General features: G+C 39.7%; 1 protein-coding gene across 1 annotated transcript in view; it reads left to right on the forward strand.

Annotated features, from left to right (window-relative positions):
* FGD3 (FYVE, RhoGEF and PH domain containing 3) overlaps window positions 1–20,737 on the forward strand; it is a 94,080-nt gene extending 73,343 nt beyond the window's left edge. Inside the window, 8 exon segments of the mRNA XM_062500465.1 lie at window positions 171–250; window positions 653–683; window positions 1,157–1,258; window positions 4,803–4,865; window positions 9,281–9,403; window positions 11,668–11,820; window positions 13,377–13,517; window positions 19,282–20,737. Coding sequence (XP_062356449.1) covers window positions 171–250; window positions 653–683; window positions 1,157–1,258; window positions 4,803–4,865; window positions 9,281–9,403; window positions 11,668–11,820; window positions 13,377–13,517; window positions 19,282–19,506 — 918 coding nt within the window. The 3' untranslated portion in view covers window positions 19,507–20,737.
* The last annotated feature ends 654 nt before the right edge of the window (window positions 20,738–21,391 follow it).

The raw sequence follows: 21,391 nt of genomic DNA on the forward strand, positions 1-21,391 counted from the left end.
TTGTAGCAAGACAGGCAACTATGGAAACAGTCCCTTATTTTTTCAACTTCTATACTTTTATTCCAAATGATCCTTTCAGCTAAGCATTTCAGCATTTCATGTATTTTTAAGTCATTAAAAATGTTGGAAAGACAAGGTCAATGAGTAAAAAGCTGATACGCTTTTTACAGGTCCAAGAAATTGCCAAGCAAAATGTGGCTCATACATTTTCCATAACAGGAAAAAAGAGATCATTGGAACTGCAAGCCAGGTATGGTACTTGTTCTGTCTTTGAAGGTTTGTGAATATGTGTGGAGAAATTGATCTACAGGCTGTGCTAGTGTGACAGAGCTTTAAATCACGAGGTGAGCAGCAGAGGTGGGTAACTTAGATATGTAAGAGAATGTTGGTCCTAAGTCAAAGTGTGTTGACTGCATTATAGAATGCTTACAGTGTTTATAGTAGTGCTGGTAGAGCCCACTGTGTCAACAGTTCAAGTATTTTTGGCACTTGGTAATAATTACTGTCAATAATTATCAATAATGTTTAAAAAATAGTGGATAGCAATGATAAAATCTAATGGATATAAAGCTGTGGAGCTGTGAATTGAATTTACTGAAAATATTTTAAGTAGAATGATTATGTTTTCTCTATTTTTCTTTTGTTTTAACAGGACAGAAGAGGAGAAGAGGGAATGGATTCATGTTAGTACAAAGCACCAATGATAAGGAGGGCAATCACCATGCAGGCAGCATTTGAAATTATGATTTTGGGGTTCTGGGGCTGTACAGGGAAGCTGGGTGGGCCAGTCTGGTGGAACTGCTCATGGAGAAGTGTGGAGCTCAGTCAGGGTCCCAGTGCTGACCAGGTGGCCCCAGGGGGGCTGGGAACTCCAGCTGGGCTCCCCTTCCTGCATTCCTTAAGCCAAATATGAGAAGAGACTGAAGCATCAGACCTTGTATATTCTTCCAGTTTGACTTATAGAGACACTGTCTGATGGCAGTCTTAGTTTTTAACTTAAACAGTAATAGGTTTAACACCACTGCTGAAGGTTTTTAAGTTTCCCTTTCATTTATTCAAGTGTAAGGGTTTTGCACCAAATGATATTCCTATCCATTTTCCTATGAGAGAATTTTTTTGGTGATGCTTCTCATCTTTGCTGACATCTTTGTCTCAGGTCATTCAAGCCACAATAGAAAAGCACAAACAGAACAGTGAGACCTTCAGAGCTTTCAATAGCTCTCTTTCACAAGAGGAGGAGCATGTTCCTGATTCCTCAGTAAGTACCAGTGCTGTCTTCTCCCTTGCCAGAACAGTTTTACCAACAGTTAAGACTTACACAGATAACTTAAAAATAGTGGAATCTTGTTCTGGATTTTTATATGACATTACAGGGCAGTCATCTCAATTTCTCTGGCTCTCAAATATGTATCAGTGCAGGACAATCAGTCAGTTACTCAGCCATACTCAGAATAAATTACCAGGCCAATTCAATGCCAGAGACCCATCAGGCATGCTTTTCAGGCTGCTGGCTTTTTTAGCAGAACAGGTATAATTCCTCAGTGTTACAAGTGCTTAGCAGTCTGTAATGTTATTTGTGTCCCTGGAAGATTTTGTTCATTACTTTTACCCATCTTGTCAGAGATGCATTTTGAGATTACTTCTTTGATGTTATTTTATTATTATTTAAAATATTTTAAAGACTAGGGAGGAAAATTATGCATTTTAAGTATCCTGCTACTGATAGCAGCCAGCAATGAGCCGTTTTCAGAATCTGGCATAGTTTACTTATCCTGAACTATTCATCAGCTAAAACTACCTGGGAAAAAATAGAAAATAATCAGCTTATGCCTATTTTTTTCAGTTAACTCATGGCTGCATTCAGAGCCAGGATGCTTTGATGGAAAAAATCTTTTGCTAATAAGCACACTTCTTTCTATGTAATTAAGACACAGCATCTGGTCAAGTTCATTATTATTATCTTGCTTTGTAAATTCAGTTTGATTTTTCTTATGTGTTCATGGTGTAGCCGTGTATTTATATACTCTACTCTTCATAAAAGCCAAGCAGAGCAGAAGTCTGGTTTATCCCTGGCTGTGATATTAATGCAGTTTATACCACAATTTTTTTAATGCCAGAATACTAACCTGCATTTATAGGAGATTAACTTCTCTAGATAATCAGCTTTGAAACTGATGTCACAGCTAAACGTGACAGAAATTGATGTCCGTCAAAACAAACTGGATGTATTTCTGTAAGGAAAACTGGACAAATACTGAGAATATTCTAACTGAATACACTGCACTGGGTAGTGCCCACCAGACATATCATCTATGGAATATTGGGCAGCAACTTTAGAGGAAAAAGTGACCCTTTTTTTCTCCCATGAGTCAAGAAATAGATATGCACTTGTGGATTCCTGGCTGGATCTGTAACCGCTACTAGACATTAGCCTGTAAAAAAAGAGTCTAATTGTTTGGGTTTTTTTCCATATTTGGCCTTACATTTTCTCTCTTATAGTGCTTAGGACTAGTTGCATTTCATGACCAGTGCATGCAACTCTGACCATGTTTGTGTTTCCCTGCTGACTCACATGAGCTCATACAAGCATTTTGTGTTGGTGTCAGCCTGAAATCTGCCTAGAGAAGACTTGAGGTTTCTGGGACGTGCAGAGATCTGAAATTTTGCCTACTCTTAAGATTATGCCTTTACAGGTCTTCAGCAACTAATGAACTCTCTCCTGTCAGGAGAGGAATTTCCAGTGTCATTGCCAACCAGTGCCAGGCAGGGTAATGGTCTTTTAAAAAAGTCTTTTTAGAAAGTTTTCAGTTTCCTTTGTGGTTTAGCTCCTCCATTTTCACCTGCAGCATTTCCAGGCTGTGTGAAAGGTGTTTTTAAAGCCATCTAAAAATGTTCCCAGGGAAAAGGACCTCTTTCACCACTGCTTCATCTCAGAAGAATTGGAGGCTCCTGGTGTGGTGACGGACCCAGTTTGTGCAATCTTGGAAGGCTGGCAAGGAAAAGTGCTGCAGAGAGAGCTTTGTGGAAGTGGCATCCCTATGATTTGAGATTGAGAATGCTTCTGTTAGTTAAGCCATGAATGCTAGATGCCGAATCATCATTATTTCCCTTTGCTGTTTCTTTCCCCATAGATCTGGGGTGGTTCTGACAAACATGTCAATAACTGTATTCTTACCCAATCTGAAACACAGTGAGTGATAATGGTAATGTAATAGGTAGAAGCCCTTTTGAAATATTTTCCAGGTAAGAGTAGAGGGTATTTGACTTTTAGCCCATTATTCCAAATAAACAAATAGATATGGGGATCTGGAAAAGCAACTGGAGAAATGTACTCATTTCCCTAAATTTGCTGGGGGTTTTCTCGAGCTCTTCTTCTTCAAACCCTGTTTTTTCTCCACATTTTTCTTTTTCCAAGTCCTGCCACAGCACACATACATCCCTTTACTAGGCAGAGTAAAACCCTGGGTTGATTAGGATTCCAGTGAAAAGAATTTGCAGAGGACTGAGGAACAGATGATGGGAACACCTTAGGGTTGCTGGGTTTTTGCAGAGGTAGAAATAGCTGGTTAGAGCTGCTGTAATGATGCTTCCCTTAATTCAATCTAATTCCCTGAGGAGGTGCTCTAGGGTGACACAGCCCTGACTCCAGGGGATGCATTTGCTCCTTTCCTTGTTTTAAAGAGTCGATTGATTGTATTAGAATAGAAATAGATCCAATGAGGCATCAGAATTAATAGCTCTTCAATTTGGCCACTTAAACAGAGATTGAACCTTCTTGCTTTAAAATGAAATGAAGCCAGAGTGCCAAAATGCACTGGCCATTTGGATAATCTCAGAATAAGAGATGTTGTCTGATTGGCAAAGGAAAAATTATCTATGGGAATAACAAGAGAATTTATCATAAAGAATCTAATCATTTGAGAATCTGGTGTAAACTAGCAAACTCCATGTAAATTGATTGCAGATAAGTTGGTTTTCCTTCCTTTTAGAATGTGGCCTATGATTTTGGTGCTCAATGTACAAAGCTTGTTATTTGCCCTCTATATGTATTGAATACTATTGAATATTTATATCTGTATCTATATCTATGGCGTACATATAGATATGTGAATATTAGATATTAATTCTATATTAATCGACATATAAATATTATATATATTTATTTATGTATATTTAATACATATGCATCTCTGTAATTGAATAAATGGAGATGCCACTTCACATTTATTTAGGATTGAGGTGTACTGTGAAGATGAGAAACTTAACTGAGTGACGTTTTGGTGGAGTAAATTTCCTTCTTCTCAGAATCAAGTGCCTTCACACAGTCCTTGCTGATCTGGCTGGCAGGCTCCAATGGAGAAGTGTCCTTCAAACCATGCCCTGGCTTTCTGCAGCATGTGGGAGACAGACACAGGTTGCACCCAAAGGCAGGCTGGCAATGCAGTGCCATCTGTAAAATCCTCCACATCAGAGCCCAGGCAATATTTGAGGGTGTCTGAGCACATGTGTGACATGTACACCTGGGCTAATGGAAGGTGTCCCTGCTTATGGCAGGGGGCTGGAACAAGATGAGCTTTAAGGTCCCTTTCAACTCAGATGATTCTATAATTCTGTGATCTGATTTTATTAATCAAAGCATGCTCACAAGCAAAGAGCTGAGGGACTGAAAGCAAACGCTTTTGCTTTTCTCTTCCCCCACCCTTGTTTTTCTTTTTTTTTTTTTGTTTGCTTATCAGTGTTTAATATATTTGAGGAAGAATGTCCATGTTTAAACTGTTCTGTGTCATTCTTTTTCTCCTCAGATAGCCAGCACCAGCTCAGTGGAATCAATGCCAGGAGCAGATGTTGGTGGTGCATTAGGAGGGGTGAGTAATTTGAAGCTAGTACTTTAGTCAGAGCAGTGATGGGAGGTGGGTTACATTTCTTTTGTAGCAGGAAGAATAATCATACTTCAGTATAGGTTTATAGGGTTTCTGCTGTCTGTGGCCTCAGCTGTGCTGTCATTAGTTTCCTGGCTAAGTTATACCCATAGCTGCTTGTTATTTGCAGCATCAGAGAATTTGAATCCTGCTCATATGTGTCACAGAAAACAGGAAATAAACTCTCCAGCCAGTTTGCTGGGTTAGACAGCTGACATTACTTTATTAACAGTGGTGGATGTGTGGGAGTTTTTCCTTAAAGCATGCACAGACTTCTTAAAGCACCATAACCCATTTGGTAGCAGATATATGCTGCACCCGTATCAGAGCTGGTTCCTTCAGTTTATAGCACTGGGTTTGGAGAGGAGGAGGTTTGTGTTGGCTTTTGTGTTTGTTTTTTGTTGGGATTTTTGGAGGGTTTTTTGTTTGTTTGGTTGGTTGGATTCATGTGCATGTATTTAAATTGTGATAGGGAGCTACACTGATTGCTTGAAGGGAGAAGGCCAAAAAGATATCAAGAAATCTATCTGATTAATGCTGTTGCATTGTGTAACTCAGGATTTCATCTCCAGAACCAAATTTTGAATAACACTTCTTCCATGTTTCTGCTGGTGCAGAGGGAGAGATGATAATACTTTCTTATGTTTCTAGCCTGTAAAACATTGTCTGCCACAGAAGCAAAATACTTTTTCAAAGTTATTATACATTTTGCTCAGTAAAACAGCTATGACTGCTGCTGGGTCAAACCCAAGCGTTTGAGTCCTTAACAAGGTCTATTTTTTATCATTCTTATCTCTCTCTTCTAGATTAAAAGATTTTCAGGAAATGCCTAGGGTCAGTTGAATTTACAGAAAATTAGCCTCAATAAAAACAAACAGCCACCAAAATTCCCCTTACCTAGACACATGCTATAGGATGTTCTGTATTAATGTGATGATTTTAGTAATAAAGGAGCTGTTTAGCAGCTCCTCCAGACCTCTGGCTATCCTGAACCTTCTGATAAGTGTGCACAGTGTCAATGCAAAACTGCTAAAGCCAGCAACCTGACCTATATAAAAAACAAGTTATAAGTGTCTGTGATTAGTGTGCTCCTTGATGGTTATTTTTAGTTCTCACTTCATATTTAACAATTATTTCTTTATTTTTAAAGAAATGCAACAATTTTTTCTTTATTTGTAGTCCGTTTTGTGATTAGTTTTGTGCCTTGAGTTACAGGAGCTGTATTTAGTAAGCTACTATAAAAAAACCCCATTTTTTATAGTATTAAAAAAACCCAAAGCCACATAAAAATTTTGGTTGGTCTTGAGTATCTTTGGGAAATGTAAATTTTCTTTGAAATTAAGTAAAAAACTTGTATCTTTTTAAATGATTATAAACAGTTGTGTCAGTCATTTGTATAACATATTTTGATATGGTGAGTAATTTTCCTTAAATCATGTATTTAAAGAAAAATTTAATTCCTGAGATAGAAATAAAAACGGAGTTGATCAAAAAGACAAAGTTTAAAATACCCAAAAATTGTGTAGTACTGATTCTGAGCTCTAAATTTGCAAAAAATGGATAATATAAATGAGAATAATGAATAAAAATGTTAGTTTCAGCCTCAGAAAATACGAATTTTTAGTGCTGACATCCCTTTAGTGACAGCTCAGTGAGAGCACAAGCAATTGTGTGCTCAACAGCTTCACATGCAAACCACTTGGTGGTAGTGGTGGCCAGCAGACTGGGAGCCTGCCTGTGCTTCCCCAGCCTGGTTGAGAGGCTTCTTGGATTTTCTTCAGCGTTTGCATAAAGAGGCAGTGAAATGATACTGCAGGAAGAATCATCTGCTTGTCTAAAGCATCATGGTACCTCTTTGCTGAGTTGTCTTGCTGCTAGTGCAGGTTACATTCAGACTTCTGTGTGCAGGAGGAAATATGAGCCTATGGAAAATATCTTACACGTAGTCTTGCATGTTGGCATGCAGAAAAACAAACTAAAATATTACGAAGTACAAAATTTGCTCTATAATTTAAAATTTTTCACTTATAGTATTTCCAGAAGCACTCACTGATGTTCTACCCCATTGTGGGTTTCTCCAAGTAGTTAATTTATAAATGGAAAATACATCTGTGAGAGCATAATGAGAAGGAAAAGAATTGAAACTACTTTGTAGCTTATGTGTCTGCTCATGTAAGAGTCTCATCAGACTGTATTTATCAGTTACATGAACAATATTGGGGCTGAATTTCTACCTGCTGGCCCAGACAGAATTAAATACCTGGCGCAGAGCAGCTGTGGCTGCCCCTGGATCCCTGGCAATGTCCAAGGCCAGACTGGGCACTGGGGCTTGGAGCATCCTGGTACAGTGGAAGGTGTCCCTGTCCATGGCAGGGGTGGAACTGGATGAGGTCACTTCCACCCCAAACCATTCTGGAACTGCATGATTCTCTGACTACATAGCAAGTCATAAATAGTGGTAACAGCAGTCTCCTAAGCCCACTGGTTTTCTTGATGTTCCTACCAGCTTTTTGGTGATTCTTCCCTGCATTTAAGAAGCAAATGGAGGCTGCATAGTTCACTAAGTTCAGATCTCTGCTCACCTCAGAAGGCCAGCCATAGGCCTTCATCTTGCAGTCATGTGAATTGTACTTCTTGCTGGCATATATGCTATTTTTCCACCAAAATTTTAAAATTGGAGGAAACTCTCAGGATTTAGAGAGTTAAATGCAGTAGAGTAAAAGCAAATTAGCAGTCAAAACAGCCTAGTCTGAATTTAGATCATGCCTCTAAACAGATTTTATGTGAGTGTTTTTTTCCTGTCAGACTCAGCAGCTTCAAAACGGAGTTGGGCATATTGAGAAAGATGAGAAATATGGCAATTATTCAAGATCATTAGTATCAAGATGCTGAAGCGAGGGCAGCTCTGTGTTAGCACCCCTTTTAAAAGGCATAATCAGTAAGTAAAGTAGCTTGTATAATAAAGGACACAATTGCAAAGTGACTGTTAAATTTATCCAGGATGAGCAGTGTGAGTTACAAGGCATGTCCTTGTTTGCTACAAAAGCCTCTCTGTTCAGATGATGTGCTAAGACTATGTGGTAAGGTCACCTGAGCCATCACTGGGTGGAGTGAGGGAACTGCCAGTGCAGGATGGTCTCCTTGTTTTCACAGGAATGCAAAGCAATTTTTAAAAATTCTTTTTTCAGTGTCAGCAGTTAAATAACATATTATTGAAAAAGTCTTTATTCTGTATTAGCTCACTGGAATTTGCCAAGTAATAAAGATTTTTTCATTTTTATTAGCTTTTCTGCAGCTACAATAGCAATGTTTCAAACTCTCGTGTTCTCACTGTACTCTGACAATGTTGACAAATACTGTGAAATATTGCTGGCATTCATCAAACACTTATAAGACATATATGCAGCACCTTGTATTTTTGTGATCTGCACATTGGCATGTTAATCATAGAATCATGGAATGGTTTGGGATGAAAGGGACCCTAAAGATCATCTCATTCCAACCCCAGTTAGAGTTCTACTGACCCCTGCCATGAGCAGAGACACTTTTCACTGGACCAGGTTGCACAGAGCTGAATCCAACTTGGCCTTGAACACCTCCAGGTGTGGGAAGTCCAGTTGATGCTGCATCCAGTAATGCTATTCAGTTTACCAGGAAATTGTGCAATAGGGTTTACTGAGTGACTTTAGGTACGGCCTAGGATTTAGAGGCTAACCTTGCCTGGCCACCTAGACAGCAGATAGTGCAGGTCCCTGGTGTGAGTGTCCCTGCCTTCTTGAGGAGCTTTATGCTTCATCTTGGGCTGGGAGGGAGCCTAAGAAAACTCCTGAATTAAGCATTTGACCTTGGGTGGTGCAAAGTCCACTCCCAACACCATTCACTTCTTCAGTCAAGCCATTTTCCTCAAAGTCTTCACATCACCTCCCCACCAGGGAGTGGAAGTTTACAACACACTCACAAAGTCAACCTGTACCTTGAAAAAGGAAGAAGTGAGTGCTGGAAGGGAAGCTTTTCTTGAGAGGCCCACCTTGGCCATTCCTCCACCTCCTCACTGACAGACAGGGTGAGGAGATTGCACCGTAGTGGGCAGGAGGCAGAGAGGGGCTGAGACCACATAATGTCCCCCTGAGGTCCCTGATGGTTAAACCAGCCAGCCCTCCAGCTAAGGCAAGCAGCAGAGTCATGCAGATTCTTTCCTAAAATGGTATGAACCCCAAAAAGTATCTTTGTCAGGACAACTCTATAAACAATTTTGCTGCTGCTACTATTATTATTATTATTATTATCATTATTATTGTTATTATTATTATTATTATTATTATTGTTATTATTATTTCAAGTACTTGTACTTTTAATTTCAGAGTGATTCCTCTAGGAAATCTTCCAAATCCAAGCGAGACAAGGAGAAACAGTCTTGTAAGAGCTGCAGCGAGAGCTTTAACTCCATCACAAAGAGGCGGCACCACTGTAAGCAGTGTGGGGCAGTAAGTATCCCAGCACACTCAGCTCTTGAGTTTCTTCTGCAGAGACCATTGATGACAATTTTTTATCTTTTTCAGTGCAGGGACTAAAAGACATTCTGGTTCATGGCAAGTCATTGTCAGATCAGTTTTTTCCACTTGCTTTACTCTCTGGGTATCAAGGGGAAAAAGAGCAGAACTAGTGCAAGGGTCCTAGTTTGTGCTGGTTTAATGGCAAATTCAGTGCCTCAGTGGATAGAGAGAAAGGTGGTGCTTTCTGGGGAAGGGGTTGTAGTTTGTTTGTAGAAGCAATGGCCTTAAGACAGCTTTACTTCACCCAGACAGCAGCTCTTCTAAAATGAACAGCTGAACATGCAGTGTTACAGGTGGGATTAAGCTATTGCAGAGCATCCAAAGGAGGGCAATGAAGATGGCAAAGTGAAGCCGTGTGAAGACCAGCTGGGGGCACTTCTTCTCTTCAGCCTGGAGGAGAGGAGACTGAGGAGAGACTCACTGGGGTCAACAACTTCCTCTGAGGGGAGGAGGGGCAGACTCTGATCATTTTCTCTGATCTCTTTCTAGTACCCAAGGGAATGGCCTGAAGCTATGTCAGGGGAGGTTTAGTTTGGATGTTAGAAAGAGGTTCTTCCCCAAAGAGTGGTCAGGCACTGGAACAGGCTCCCCAGGGAAGCAGTCACAGCACCAAACCTGCCAGAGCTCCAGGAAAGTTTGGACAACACTCTCAGGCACAGGGTGTGTGACTCTTGGAGATGTCCTGCGTGGGGCCAGGAGCTTGACTAGGTGATCCTTGCGCTTTCCTTCCCACTCAGCATATTCCATGATTCTGTGTTTCTTTCCCTAAAGAAAGGTTGTGCAAGAGTGGTTTCCTCCTGCTTGAGAAACCAAAGAAAATTTGTCCCAGAGATGCAAGGCTGACTTACTGAAGGCCCTTACCCACCTCCCCTACAGCCATTTATTGATGACTGAATTCCCATTTCTTTTCTGCAAATCATAACCATGGCCAAGATGAGATGGATTGCTGCAAGATAACTTGAAACCTTATTCAGTGTTCCTAATGTAACTAAGAGTAATGTTATTTAAATAATATTAGTAATTTGAAATAGGGATAAAGTTTCAGCTGCAGTGAAATCTAAATGTATAGTTAAGATATTAAAAGAAACCTCAGTCTCAGCAATTGAAATTAAGCTGCTGTGCAGGAGGCGTTTTTACCCTGGAGTTGGGATTTTCAACCTTCTGAGTTTGTTTTTATTAATAATTGCTCAAATCATCAAATATGTTTTTGGGGGTTTAAAATATCCCCTTGCAAAGTCAGCATAACTAAAGAAATGAAATAATGGCATTCCCCCAGGAACAGGGAGATAACAATTACATCATTAATAATTTATTGTTAAACCATTGTTTGTTGTGCAATGCCTTGTGGTGTGGCAATAGCATTTGAATTAAAGAGGTTAATTTGCCTCAAGGAAAGACTATCATGTTGCTAAAAATGCTGCCTTGCTTTTGTTTGGGTAACACTTCCTGAATTAAGGCAGTCCTCTTCATATAGTAATTAAAGTCTTACAGTGAGTCATGTAACAACATACATGTATGCTGCGGGTTTGTAGTCCTTATTGTACAGAAATTCAGAATGGATGTCCATTAGGCTGACACCCTGGCGACAGTTTCTCTCCCTGGAGCAGGTGTATTAGCATGAAAATAGGTTCTGGAGCTGCAGATCCAGCATTCTTTCCAAGAACTGGTTCCTTGGGCCCAGTGTGCCACTGCATGCTCTTGGGAGCTGAGGCAGACAAATAATTTTTAATGGATAATATATTGGACTATGTTCTTAAAATAGTTTGTGCTTTCTGGATTCCTCAGTTCTCTAGAATATCCTTTATTGATGAGGAATGTCAGCCACTTTCACTCTGAAAATCAGTCCTTAGACCATTAGAAAGCACTAATTACTTCTTGAACTTAAGCTCTTTTTGGCTTATAAAAGCTTATAAGAAAAGACAAGAAAAGCAGACTTGCATGATGTTAGTCATACAGTATTTCCCTAAAGACATAAGTTTTCTTTAATTTGTTATTTTGGTATATGGCATGGGATCACAAACACGCTAATTATTAATGGAGGTAGATATAATGAATATTATATTGGTCTCTCTATCTTACATTTACATTAGCTTTCATAGAATTTTGCTTTACTAACAACCATTCTGCAAGTCAATTTCATTGATAAAGGGTTGTGTTTTAAACATGGCTAATTAAACACCATCTGCCTGTTACAGGTGATCTGTGCAAAATGCTCTGAGTTTAAGCCACTTGCAGATAACAGCCGCCATAATCGAGTGTGTAAAGAGTGTTTCCTGCAGCTCTCAGCAAGCCCCTGCAGCCCTGGGGTGGAAGCAGCTGGGGAACAGAAGAAAAGACTAGCTGCAGAGGTACAGTCTTCAGTTAAGAAGCTTTGTGAGGCTCTCTCTTTCTGTAGTGTATTTATTAAAAACTAATCAAATTGCTTTTCTTTTCTATTCCACCATGGTATTTAATCCTCTGACCTATAACTCTCATTGAACACGCCTGCAGCCTGGATGCTGTTTGTAGATGGTGAGCGTTCATCATAGGATGCTGATCACACAGGGATGCATACAGGTTTGGCAGCTAAGCTTCAGCTTCCAAACTTACAACAAAGAAGGAAAACCCTCTGACTTCTTTTTATTATGGTGTATTTCCAGTCTTGATCTGTTCACAGTAACTATTAAAAAAATAAGATCTGTTGTCTGGGGGCTTTGTCAGCTTTGTACCCAAACACATTTAAGATCTCAGCAACAGTGTGGGATAAAACTGCAGGTCCACCTTGCCCTGCCCTGAGCTGCCAGGTCTGCAGAGTGCAGAGGAAGTTCTGGATCCAGAACCTGATCCCATCAAAACCTTTACATATGGTATCAGATATTCCCCTCTGCGGCAGGGGGTTGCAATGAGATGGTCTTTACAGTCCCTTCTGACCCACACCATTCTGTGATTCTGTGATACTTGCTCCAGCTGTGCCTAAAGATGATGAGCTATTCATGGGTGCCAATACAGTCTGTGGTATCTCATGACAAACTTTACAGCACTGTTTCAGTAGGAAAAGTTTCAGGTGCAAACCTGCACCTACACAGGGAAGAGAGAGCCCTGTTCATCTGAAAAGATGACAGGCTAACCAGTGAAATGTGACCCATGGCTTTACTTCAGAAATCAGATTAAAGCAAAAAGCTGTAAAAACCCAAGGAAAAGTATCATTTTTTCCCTCCTCTACTCAGGCTGCTAGTTTTTTTGTTCAAGGCTGCTTGTTTTTTTGTTCATCCTTCAAAGGATGGAGATAAAATGCAAGAAGGCCCGTGGATGGAAAGAAAATATCAGAGTCAGGCTGTTTCTTTCACTTCTATTTACATTAAACTTTTTTACCAAGCTTAGTAGGGGCTGAGGAGATTTGCCGCTTAACAAGTGTTATTAGCAGCTGCCAGAAATCTTCAGGAGACTTCTGTGCAAATACAAATGCAAACAGGAATTTTGATTTTCTTTGCTTTCTATCAGAAATTTCTTCCAGTGTTTTTTTGGACTCTGATTTGGCTCCATCCATGCACAAGAGGATCTGTTAATAAACCTTTTGCATTCATTTGAAGTAATCTCCCAGCCTACTTTGCTAAGCAAGAAATAAGCTGCATCATCTTAATTACCATTCTCAATTTACTGGGTGGAAGTTGAATTTAGCTTCATGTCTGCTGGGAATGGTGGTTCAGCCTCTGCCTCTGTTACATGGAATTATGCTATTTCTTAATTGTATGTAATAATTATTAATTTTTTATTTGGTTATGGCCTATCCAACATTTGCCCTCAGGTGTTATTTGACTCTGTACCATGTGAATATTTTATATTTAATTCTAAGTGTTTTGCACACCTAAACATAAATGGAAGCAGCTCTGGTTGTTTGTTTGTTGTTTTTTTTTCCTTCATCTAGAAGCAAAGCATCCTTGCAGCTGAAAACAGCCTCTTCAGCAGCTACCTCCAGTTCCTTGAAAAAGGGAAGACTTGGTACAAAATGAGGGTGACCATCCCCAAGAGTGAACCTCTTGTTCTGTATCTGCAAGGAAGCAGCCAGGTAAGATGGCATTCACAAGGGTTAACACACAGGAAGAGAAAAGCATAAGTTTAAATATGTCAAGCTGAGAAATGGGTCAAAGGATTTGGCTTGTTTTCAACAACAGAACTGAATTTCCTATTCTGGATATTCAGAATTTTAGAGATACTCAGAATTTAGATTATCTTGTTACCTGTACTTACTGCTGATACAGTTGTGAGCAAATGTTAAAGCTCATTGCTTTTCCATTCAAATTTTTAGCAAAAAAATAAGGGGACAAAACAAGGATAATTAGGTTATCCTTTAGCTTTTTTAAGGTTTCAGACAGGTGTAGTCAAGGGTTTTATTACTCTTTCCTTAGGGAAGGCACTTTCCTGTTAAATATATAGAAAAGCAAAGGAGGCTGGATATTGCAATTACTGGAACTGCTGGTTCAGTTTTTTCTTTCAAAACTAGTTCTGGGTGCATGAGATAGAGGAATTTGTGAAAAGGTAGATGTTCTTCAGCCTCAAAAATTATGAAGCTCCTTGTCATAGCATCATGGGGTTTTATCTTTACTTGAAACACTTACATTGATAAGAGTTTTTTGGCTCTAAATGTAGTATTGAAGCTAACTACCATTTGTGTGTGATGAATGTCAAGGGATAGAAACATCTATATCCAAACTAGAAATGTCTGTCATGCTTCCTTAGCACTGAAGAACCACAATGCTGAAAGGAGATGCCCCATATCCAGTTTTGCATTTGACATTTGATATATTTATACACAGCTTTGTTTTTATCTCCTGTGTGGGATGGAAGAAGGAATGGAACTGAATTCAGCCAGCAATTACCCTGCTGTAGTTGTAGTAATAAGAAGGTTTAAACATAGTGCTCCAAGAGGCTGAGAGCTTGAATTTGGAGTTTCAGCTCCCTTGGCTCCACCTGTGGTTCCAACCCCACGCTGAGGAAGCATCCAATTCATCCTGCAGGCAGCAAGCTGCCTGGTTTCCCTCCTAGTCAGCAGGACACGTGTGGCTGAAATGACAACTATATTGGAATAGCAAACAGCCTCAGACAAGGCACTAAAATGAAGGTAACAAATCCAGTCTTTGGCTCTCTCTGGAGTCAGGGTCTGGGGAAAGGAAGGATGATGCTTTAACAAGCCAAGCAGAGAGAGCAGCTTCACCCGCAGAACCTTTCAACTGATGAGAGAGCTGTGCCTCAGACAACAGCCATTGCAATCCACACAAACCAAGCAGATTGTCTCACAGTCAGGCAAGGACAGAGGGAATAGAGGGAGGGAAGTTTTAAATTCTTTGGCCTTCCTCACACAGAAAAAACGTGTGTGATCTAAAAGATGGCAGGGGTGAGAAGCTGAGAAGAAGCAATACCCCATACATAATATGATTGAGAATTTCTCCTACTGCCCAACTGATGGTTGCAGTACAGCACAAATAATAATCCATGGACATAATTCACCTGCATTCAGTGCAAACTTAATGATGCTTGGTTCTTCAGGCCCCACCTGACAGTCATGCAGTGCCACAGATGGAAGCTGGAGGAACTTCTCTCCCTCAGTTGTTGTGTACTTTGTCCATGTCCTGCTAAATTTGATATTGAGTCTCTGCTGATAAGATCCCTTTTTTTTTCCTTAGGGGAAAAGGGTGCCTCTGGCACAACTGTCAATTTTATGACAGTTAAATTTAGTGGTTAGTGTCTTCAACTATTTCAGGGGTGAGAGAAATCCCCCAGTAAAGTGTAAAGAAAGCAAAAGGACAAGGTTATTTATCTTATATTCCAAAACCAGGATTTACTGTCAGGAATGAGACTATAAACAACAAAAGTTAGGCCCCTTTCTTCAAGGGCCTGCCATTCCCATTTGCATACTTCAATTTCCATCCAACTGCAGGAAAAAATTCACAAGCAAGTCTTACTTCCTGATAATAATCCAACATTATTGCTAATTCTGGTTTACATAGGACACACTAGACTTCTGAGGAAAATCTCTTCCAGAGCTTCATTCAGTCTGAATGTCTGGAATCAGTTGGGAGCCACTCACGTGCTTAAATATTCTTTTCCCAGGCATAGTTCTGTTATGGACAACCACCTCTGTGGATCTTAGAGACCTCTTTAGACCTGCAAAGAAGCATTTCAGTGCCTGAGATGTGTCTTTGGGGAATAATATTGCCAACAATAGTATTAAAGATCTTGAAACATAAAGCATTACTTTAGAAGTTTCAAAGATGGGAAATTATTGTTAAGAACAGAAAGAATAGCTGCCTCTTGGGAAGAAGGAGCAAACCAAGCTGAATCTGGAGCTTTGGATACAGTGAAAGCTTCTTCCTCTGCACCCTTGGCCCTCATGCCAAAGAAGGGATGCTAGTGCAGGTAGAAACATGACTCACAGATTTAAAATAGCAAGAAAACTGCTCTTTTGCTTTAGACCCTTGTTCCAGGAGAATGAATTAATTCCCTGAGTGTTCACAGTTCAAGTCTTGCATAAGGCTTTACGCATGAGGATTCCCAGCTTGTTTAGGTTTGGGAATCATACCAGTTTGATGTGTCCTCAAATGGAGTCACAGTTAGTACAGCTGTTTGTCATATTTATCTCAGTGAAATTATAAGAGTTGACTTATAAGCAAAGACCACTTCAATTGTAAGGAGCAGCAGGTTAGTCTTGTCCTTTCAAGGGCTCCACCTGGACCTTCTGCCCCTGTTGGCCTTGTAAAATGCACGGCTGCTTGCAAAGTTCTGATATGAACTTACCTGATTGTAAAGTTAAGGCTTCCAGGCTAGCTGGAAAAGTAATGGATTTTGGAGAAATATGAAAGGTAAAACTAGTATAGCTAGAGCTAGTGTATATATCAGATCAAGCTTGATCCAAGACAAAAGTTTTGTTTCATAAAGAAGAAAAATCTTCCTTTCATCATGTAAATGTGATTTACTTTTACAAAATAAAGGAGAAGCTGAGTTTCAATTTGAGCTCAGGGGTTTTGAGAAGTTTGGTTGGTTTTTTTTGTTGTTGTTGTTGTTGTTGTTGTTGGGTTTTTTTGTTTGTTTGTTTGTTTTGTTTTGTTTTTTTGTTTTGGTTTGTTTTGGTTTGGGTTTTGGTTTGTTTTTTTGTTTGTTTTTTTGTTTGTTTGTTTATTTGTTTTGTGATTGTTTGTTTGTTTGTTTGTTTGTTTGGGATTTTTGCTTGCCTGTTGATCCTGTTTAGTAGAAGCTTTACCTGGCCCTGCACAAAACTCTGCCTGGCCTTTTTTGGCCCTGAAGATCTTTGCATCACATGGATCTCTCAATGGCTTCTGTAAGGTTGGGGTTAGATCATGAGTTGATAAAGAGTGGAATTTAGGTAGAAAAAAACCCAGAATTAGGAGGGGGGAAGATGCCATTGGTGGGTCCCTGTTGCCTAAGAGAGCTTATACACAGCAAAGAGCTGTGGACTGCAAGAGACGTGTCTGTACACAGGGGTGCCTGAAACAGAACTGCCTGTGTGGTGGAACTGAGCTGTCTGTTCCCAAATCTTAAACCCTGGGTGTTGCAATGACTGTAACAGAGCAATAAATACATGCTGCTGTAATGACCTAGATAAATAACCCATTTGTGCTGTGCTGCTGAGAGTCAGGATGAGTGCACAGTACATGTGATTGCTGACAGTATTACATATCCACTATATTTTTATCACTCACTCACTCACTCACTCACTCACTCACTCACTATCAGAGGAAAATTACTGTAATCAGCCCTAAAGTGAAGCTCTTTCAGCACCATGTATTTTGGTTTGATAAAATACCAGTATCATGCAGTCATACTATGTTGCATGCAGAAATATTTTTTAAAAATACAGTCCAACCAGCCAGATCGGTAGGCTCTTAAAACTAAAACATGAATTTCATCTCTCTTGTAAGGCCTGTAAATCCTACTTACATGCTCAGTATAGAGCTGTAATTCCTCATGGATGCATAGTAGCCCCTGGATTTGCTGGGCTTCAGGTAGGAGGGAAGGGCTCAGTGGCAACACATGACAACCACAGATGCTGCTGGTCCCAAAGAGAAGTCTGGATTGGGGATGGGGTATTCCTCAAGGTGAAGTGCTTCACCTTTACCTGTCAGCAGTACAGCTTTTCTGAGATAATGTAAATCCCTTCCTTTTGGATCAGGCAGGTACAGACAAAGTGCCAAAGGCAGCATATTAAGGGAGGATGCAAGACCAAAGGCAGACTGCTTAATTTGCCTGTGTCTGCACATGTTGGGTAGGTGCAACAAATAAAACTAAAACATCAGTTTGCTCTTATGGTGCACTTTGTGGCTACAAACAACATCATTTTTCATTGTCATGGGCAGCCTACAATCTTCCATTTGACAAGTCTAAATGTCTACTCTTCCAAACCAAGACCAGTGAAACAGGCATGGTTGAGCCTGCATGTGCTCTTGTGTATTTGTGTTCATCAGTCCCACGTTTGCTTGCTTGAGCAGTGCCATGTGTGCAGGAGCTGCTCTGTACATGCCAATTCTTCTGCATGGGTAAGACCTTCCTGTTTATAGGGATGCAGCTGTGGTGTCAGGGAATAGAAATTGTGCTGCATTTAGGACAGCTAGTTGCACTCAAATGGGAACTGAGTGTAACTTTAGTGTTTGGCCTAAAGCTGCTTTAAATCTCATTGAATAGTGCTTGGTCTTCAAGCAGCTGGACTCCGGCATTTTTGCATGACAATAACAAGCATTAGATTAATAGATCAAGAAGCCTGTATTGATTTAATAAACTGTGATACATCTTTGACTGTGTATTTCTTGCCCATTTAGTTAATGTATGTGTTAGCATTGATGTGAGCAGTTTTGATACTTGAATTACTTCAGACAAAGTGTTAGAAATGTAGGCGCTTTTTTTTGGCCATTGTTTTCAGGATTTTGGTCCTCTTCCAGATTTACCAAGTCATCTGCATTTGGTGTGGGCTGACAAAAGAATGACTTTGCCACTTCTCTGTGGGACACTTCATTAGCTTTGGTATGGGGCTGCAACTCAAGCAGCTGTTAAAGAAGGTGACAACTTTGTACAGATGCCTGATACCTGTGTGATTCAGACTTCAGTTTGGGGACTCATCCTTAGAAACACTTCTCTGGGAGCAGTTGAAGAGTTTGCTTGGCTATGGCACACCCTGCCTTGCTAAAATATGTCTTTCTTGAGAGTTTAGGAGAGGAGTTGGTTGATGGTCAAGATGTGACTTTTAGAAAGCTGTATTGCTCCTTAGATCTGGCTTTTAAAGGATGGTCAAGAATTTGAGCACTGGTTTCCTTGAGAACTCTCAAAGGCATCATAAATGACTGAAAATCAAAAACCATCTTTTCTTTCAAAGACTTTTCCCTTGTCCTTTAGTTGCCGTGGTGTCTCTTAGGATCTAGCTTTCTTTATTTGCTTCCTTTTAACCAATCCTACAAAATATCCCATGATGTTCAAAAGGGACAACACCAATCTCAGCTGGATCCCATTGCCTGTATCTAATGCAGAGTAAATGCTGTCAAAGACACATGCATAAGTAACATGAAATTATATGAAAATCCCTGACCATATTTACTGTGAAAGGAAACCAGTGAAGTAAGAATAAAGCACCAGTAAGGCATTGCTTTTTGCTGGTTTAAGCTGAGCAGTCAGTACTGCCCCGTTCCCGCTTCGTCTGCTGCAGAGCCTGGGACTGCATCCGTGTGCTTCCCGCAGTGTGTGCCTGCCGGCTCCATGCAGTGTGCCTGCCCCTCCCACCTCAAACTGCATTTGGTCCTGAATTCTTACACTTGTTCTCTCTCCTTTAGGATGGACGAAGCCCACGTCCTATCCCTCTGCCTGGCTACGAAGTCAGTTTACCAGGTTCTGGTGAGAAGTTTGACGTGAAGCATGTTTTTAAGCTTTGCCAGTCCCATCAAACTCTCTATTTCAGTGCAGAAGATGAAGAGCTGCAGATTAAATGGATGGAAGTTCTCACCAAAGCTGCCAAAGGGGAGACTGAGGATACAACTGAAGGGCTCAGCAACCCATAGAGCAAGTTTCACTTAGTTTCTCTCCCACATGCTATAAACCATCACTTGAATTTGGTCTTCATGGCACTTTGGAATCTGTATGGCTTTATATTTTCATGTGTCTGCATAGGAAATTCAGTGGTTTCTCCCCTTTTATTGTACATTTTTCACATACAGTAGTTACCTGCCATATATTATGTTAAATGAAAACGTAGTTATAGTTGGTGGTGTCAATGCTGGTTTTAAAACAAAAGACAAGGAGTAAAGCATTAATTTTAACAAAGATAATGGAAAACCATCAGTCTTTTGTTTTCCTAAATGTATATTTTCCAGTCCTTTTGATTGCTGTTGAGTGCAGGATGTGTATAGTCTGTGATTAGTTCTATAAATGCTGCCTTTTAAATTAAGTGTTGTAAAGGCTTGTGCTGGCCACTGACATTCCATTCTCTGCCTCACCCTCCTGGTAAGGTCTTTGTGATGTGTGAGCAGTGTACTGAGTATTTTCCCATTGCTAAAACTATGTCTCTGCTATTCTGAGATGACCTGTTCAAATGACAAATACTGTAGAAGAAACTTCTAAAAATGACTGCAAACGGTGCAGAACAGAACATTAAGAAGCCTCATTGATTTTAAGCATTTATTATATTGATTGCTTTCTTCTGGAACCAGTACCTTCCTTCCTTATATTGGAACCCATTTTGATGTAAGTGAACATTTTATACTGCAAACTGGGTCATGATCAATAAACAAGAACATTTTTAGTATACACCATACAAAAAGGTGACTTTTTTGTTGTATTGATTAATTTAAGTGGCCTAGATTTTATTTATATATTTTGTAAATAATATTTCATAAGTATTTTAAGAATTTTTAAAAGACCTCAGCTAATTAACAGGATTTAGTGGGTAGTTAAGAGATATTTGTATGAACTGAATTTGTAATTTAATTTTCCTGTTCACTTGTTTTTGTCTTATTTTCAAACATAAATGGTTATCTATTTAAATAAAAATTCCTGCAGTTAACTCCTGAGCCAGATTTCCAAGGCACAGCAAAGTTTAGGTCAACATTTAATATAGGCTAAAAAAATATATAAAAGTCCAAAACAAAACAAAAGAAGGCATGTCTGTTCCTAGTGGTAGTAAGCATGTAGTATCAATCAAAATGAAATAAAATCTGTCACAGTATTGTATTTTTAAATGGTTTGGTTTAACTTTTGTTTCCTCCTTAGCCTCCTACATTTTCTGATATTGATAGAGAGGAAGAAATGCTCCATACAGACAGTTTTTTAGGATTGTTGAAAATTAGTGATCTGAATCAATGAGTATGTTTTGGACCTACAGGAAAGGACTTATCCTTCTCTGGGTTTGGTTTAAGTTTTACATTTGTGAATAAATCATATATCTGAAGTCCATGATGATAAAAAATTAGAGGCCATGTATTTGATTATCTACTGGAACTTTTTCTTGAAACTTGCATCTTTCCTCTCCTCCCTACTCACTCTCTCTCAGCAGTCTATACAGAAAAGATTTCTTGAAGAGTAGCTTTTACCATGAAAAGGAATTTTTTCCAGTGTGTGTTATTTCTTCTCCCAAGCTTCCTTGAAAATGTAATGATGTAGAGTGCTTGCCTTGAAAATTTACTCATTTAGTACATTTCTGGTTTGGAGGTGGAGTGTTTGTTTGTTTGTTTGTTTGTTTGTTTGTTTGTACTAACATTCTCTCATTCTATGATTCTAAGAAAATCAAGGGAAATGTGCTTAGTGAACACATTAACAAACCAACATGCAGTAATGCAAGAAAAAAGCACCCTCAGAGAACAGCCACAGGCTACAGAACTCTGTTATAGGAGAGTCTCTCTTGATCTGCATTGACTGACCAGCACAAGGTCCCAGAATACAGTGCTGCTG

This window comes from Cinclus cinclus, chromosome 12, assembly GCF_963662255.1.
Source record: "Cinclus cinclus chromosome 12, bCinCin1.1, whole genome shotgun sequence".
Classification (NCBI taxonomy): Eukaryota; Metazoa; Chordata; class Aves; order Passeriformes; family Cinclidae; genus Cinclus; species Cinclus cinclus.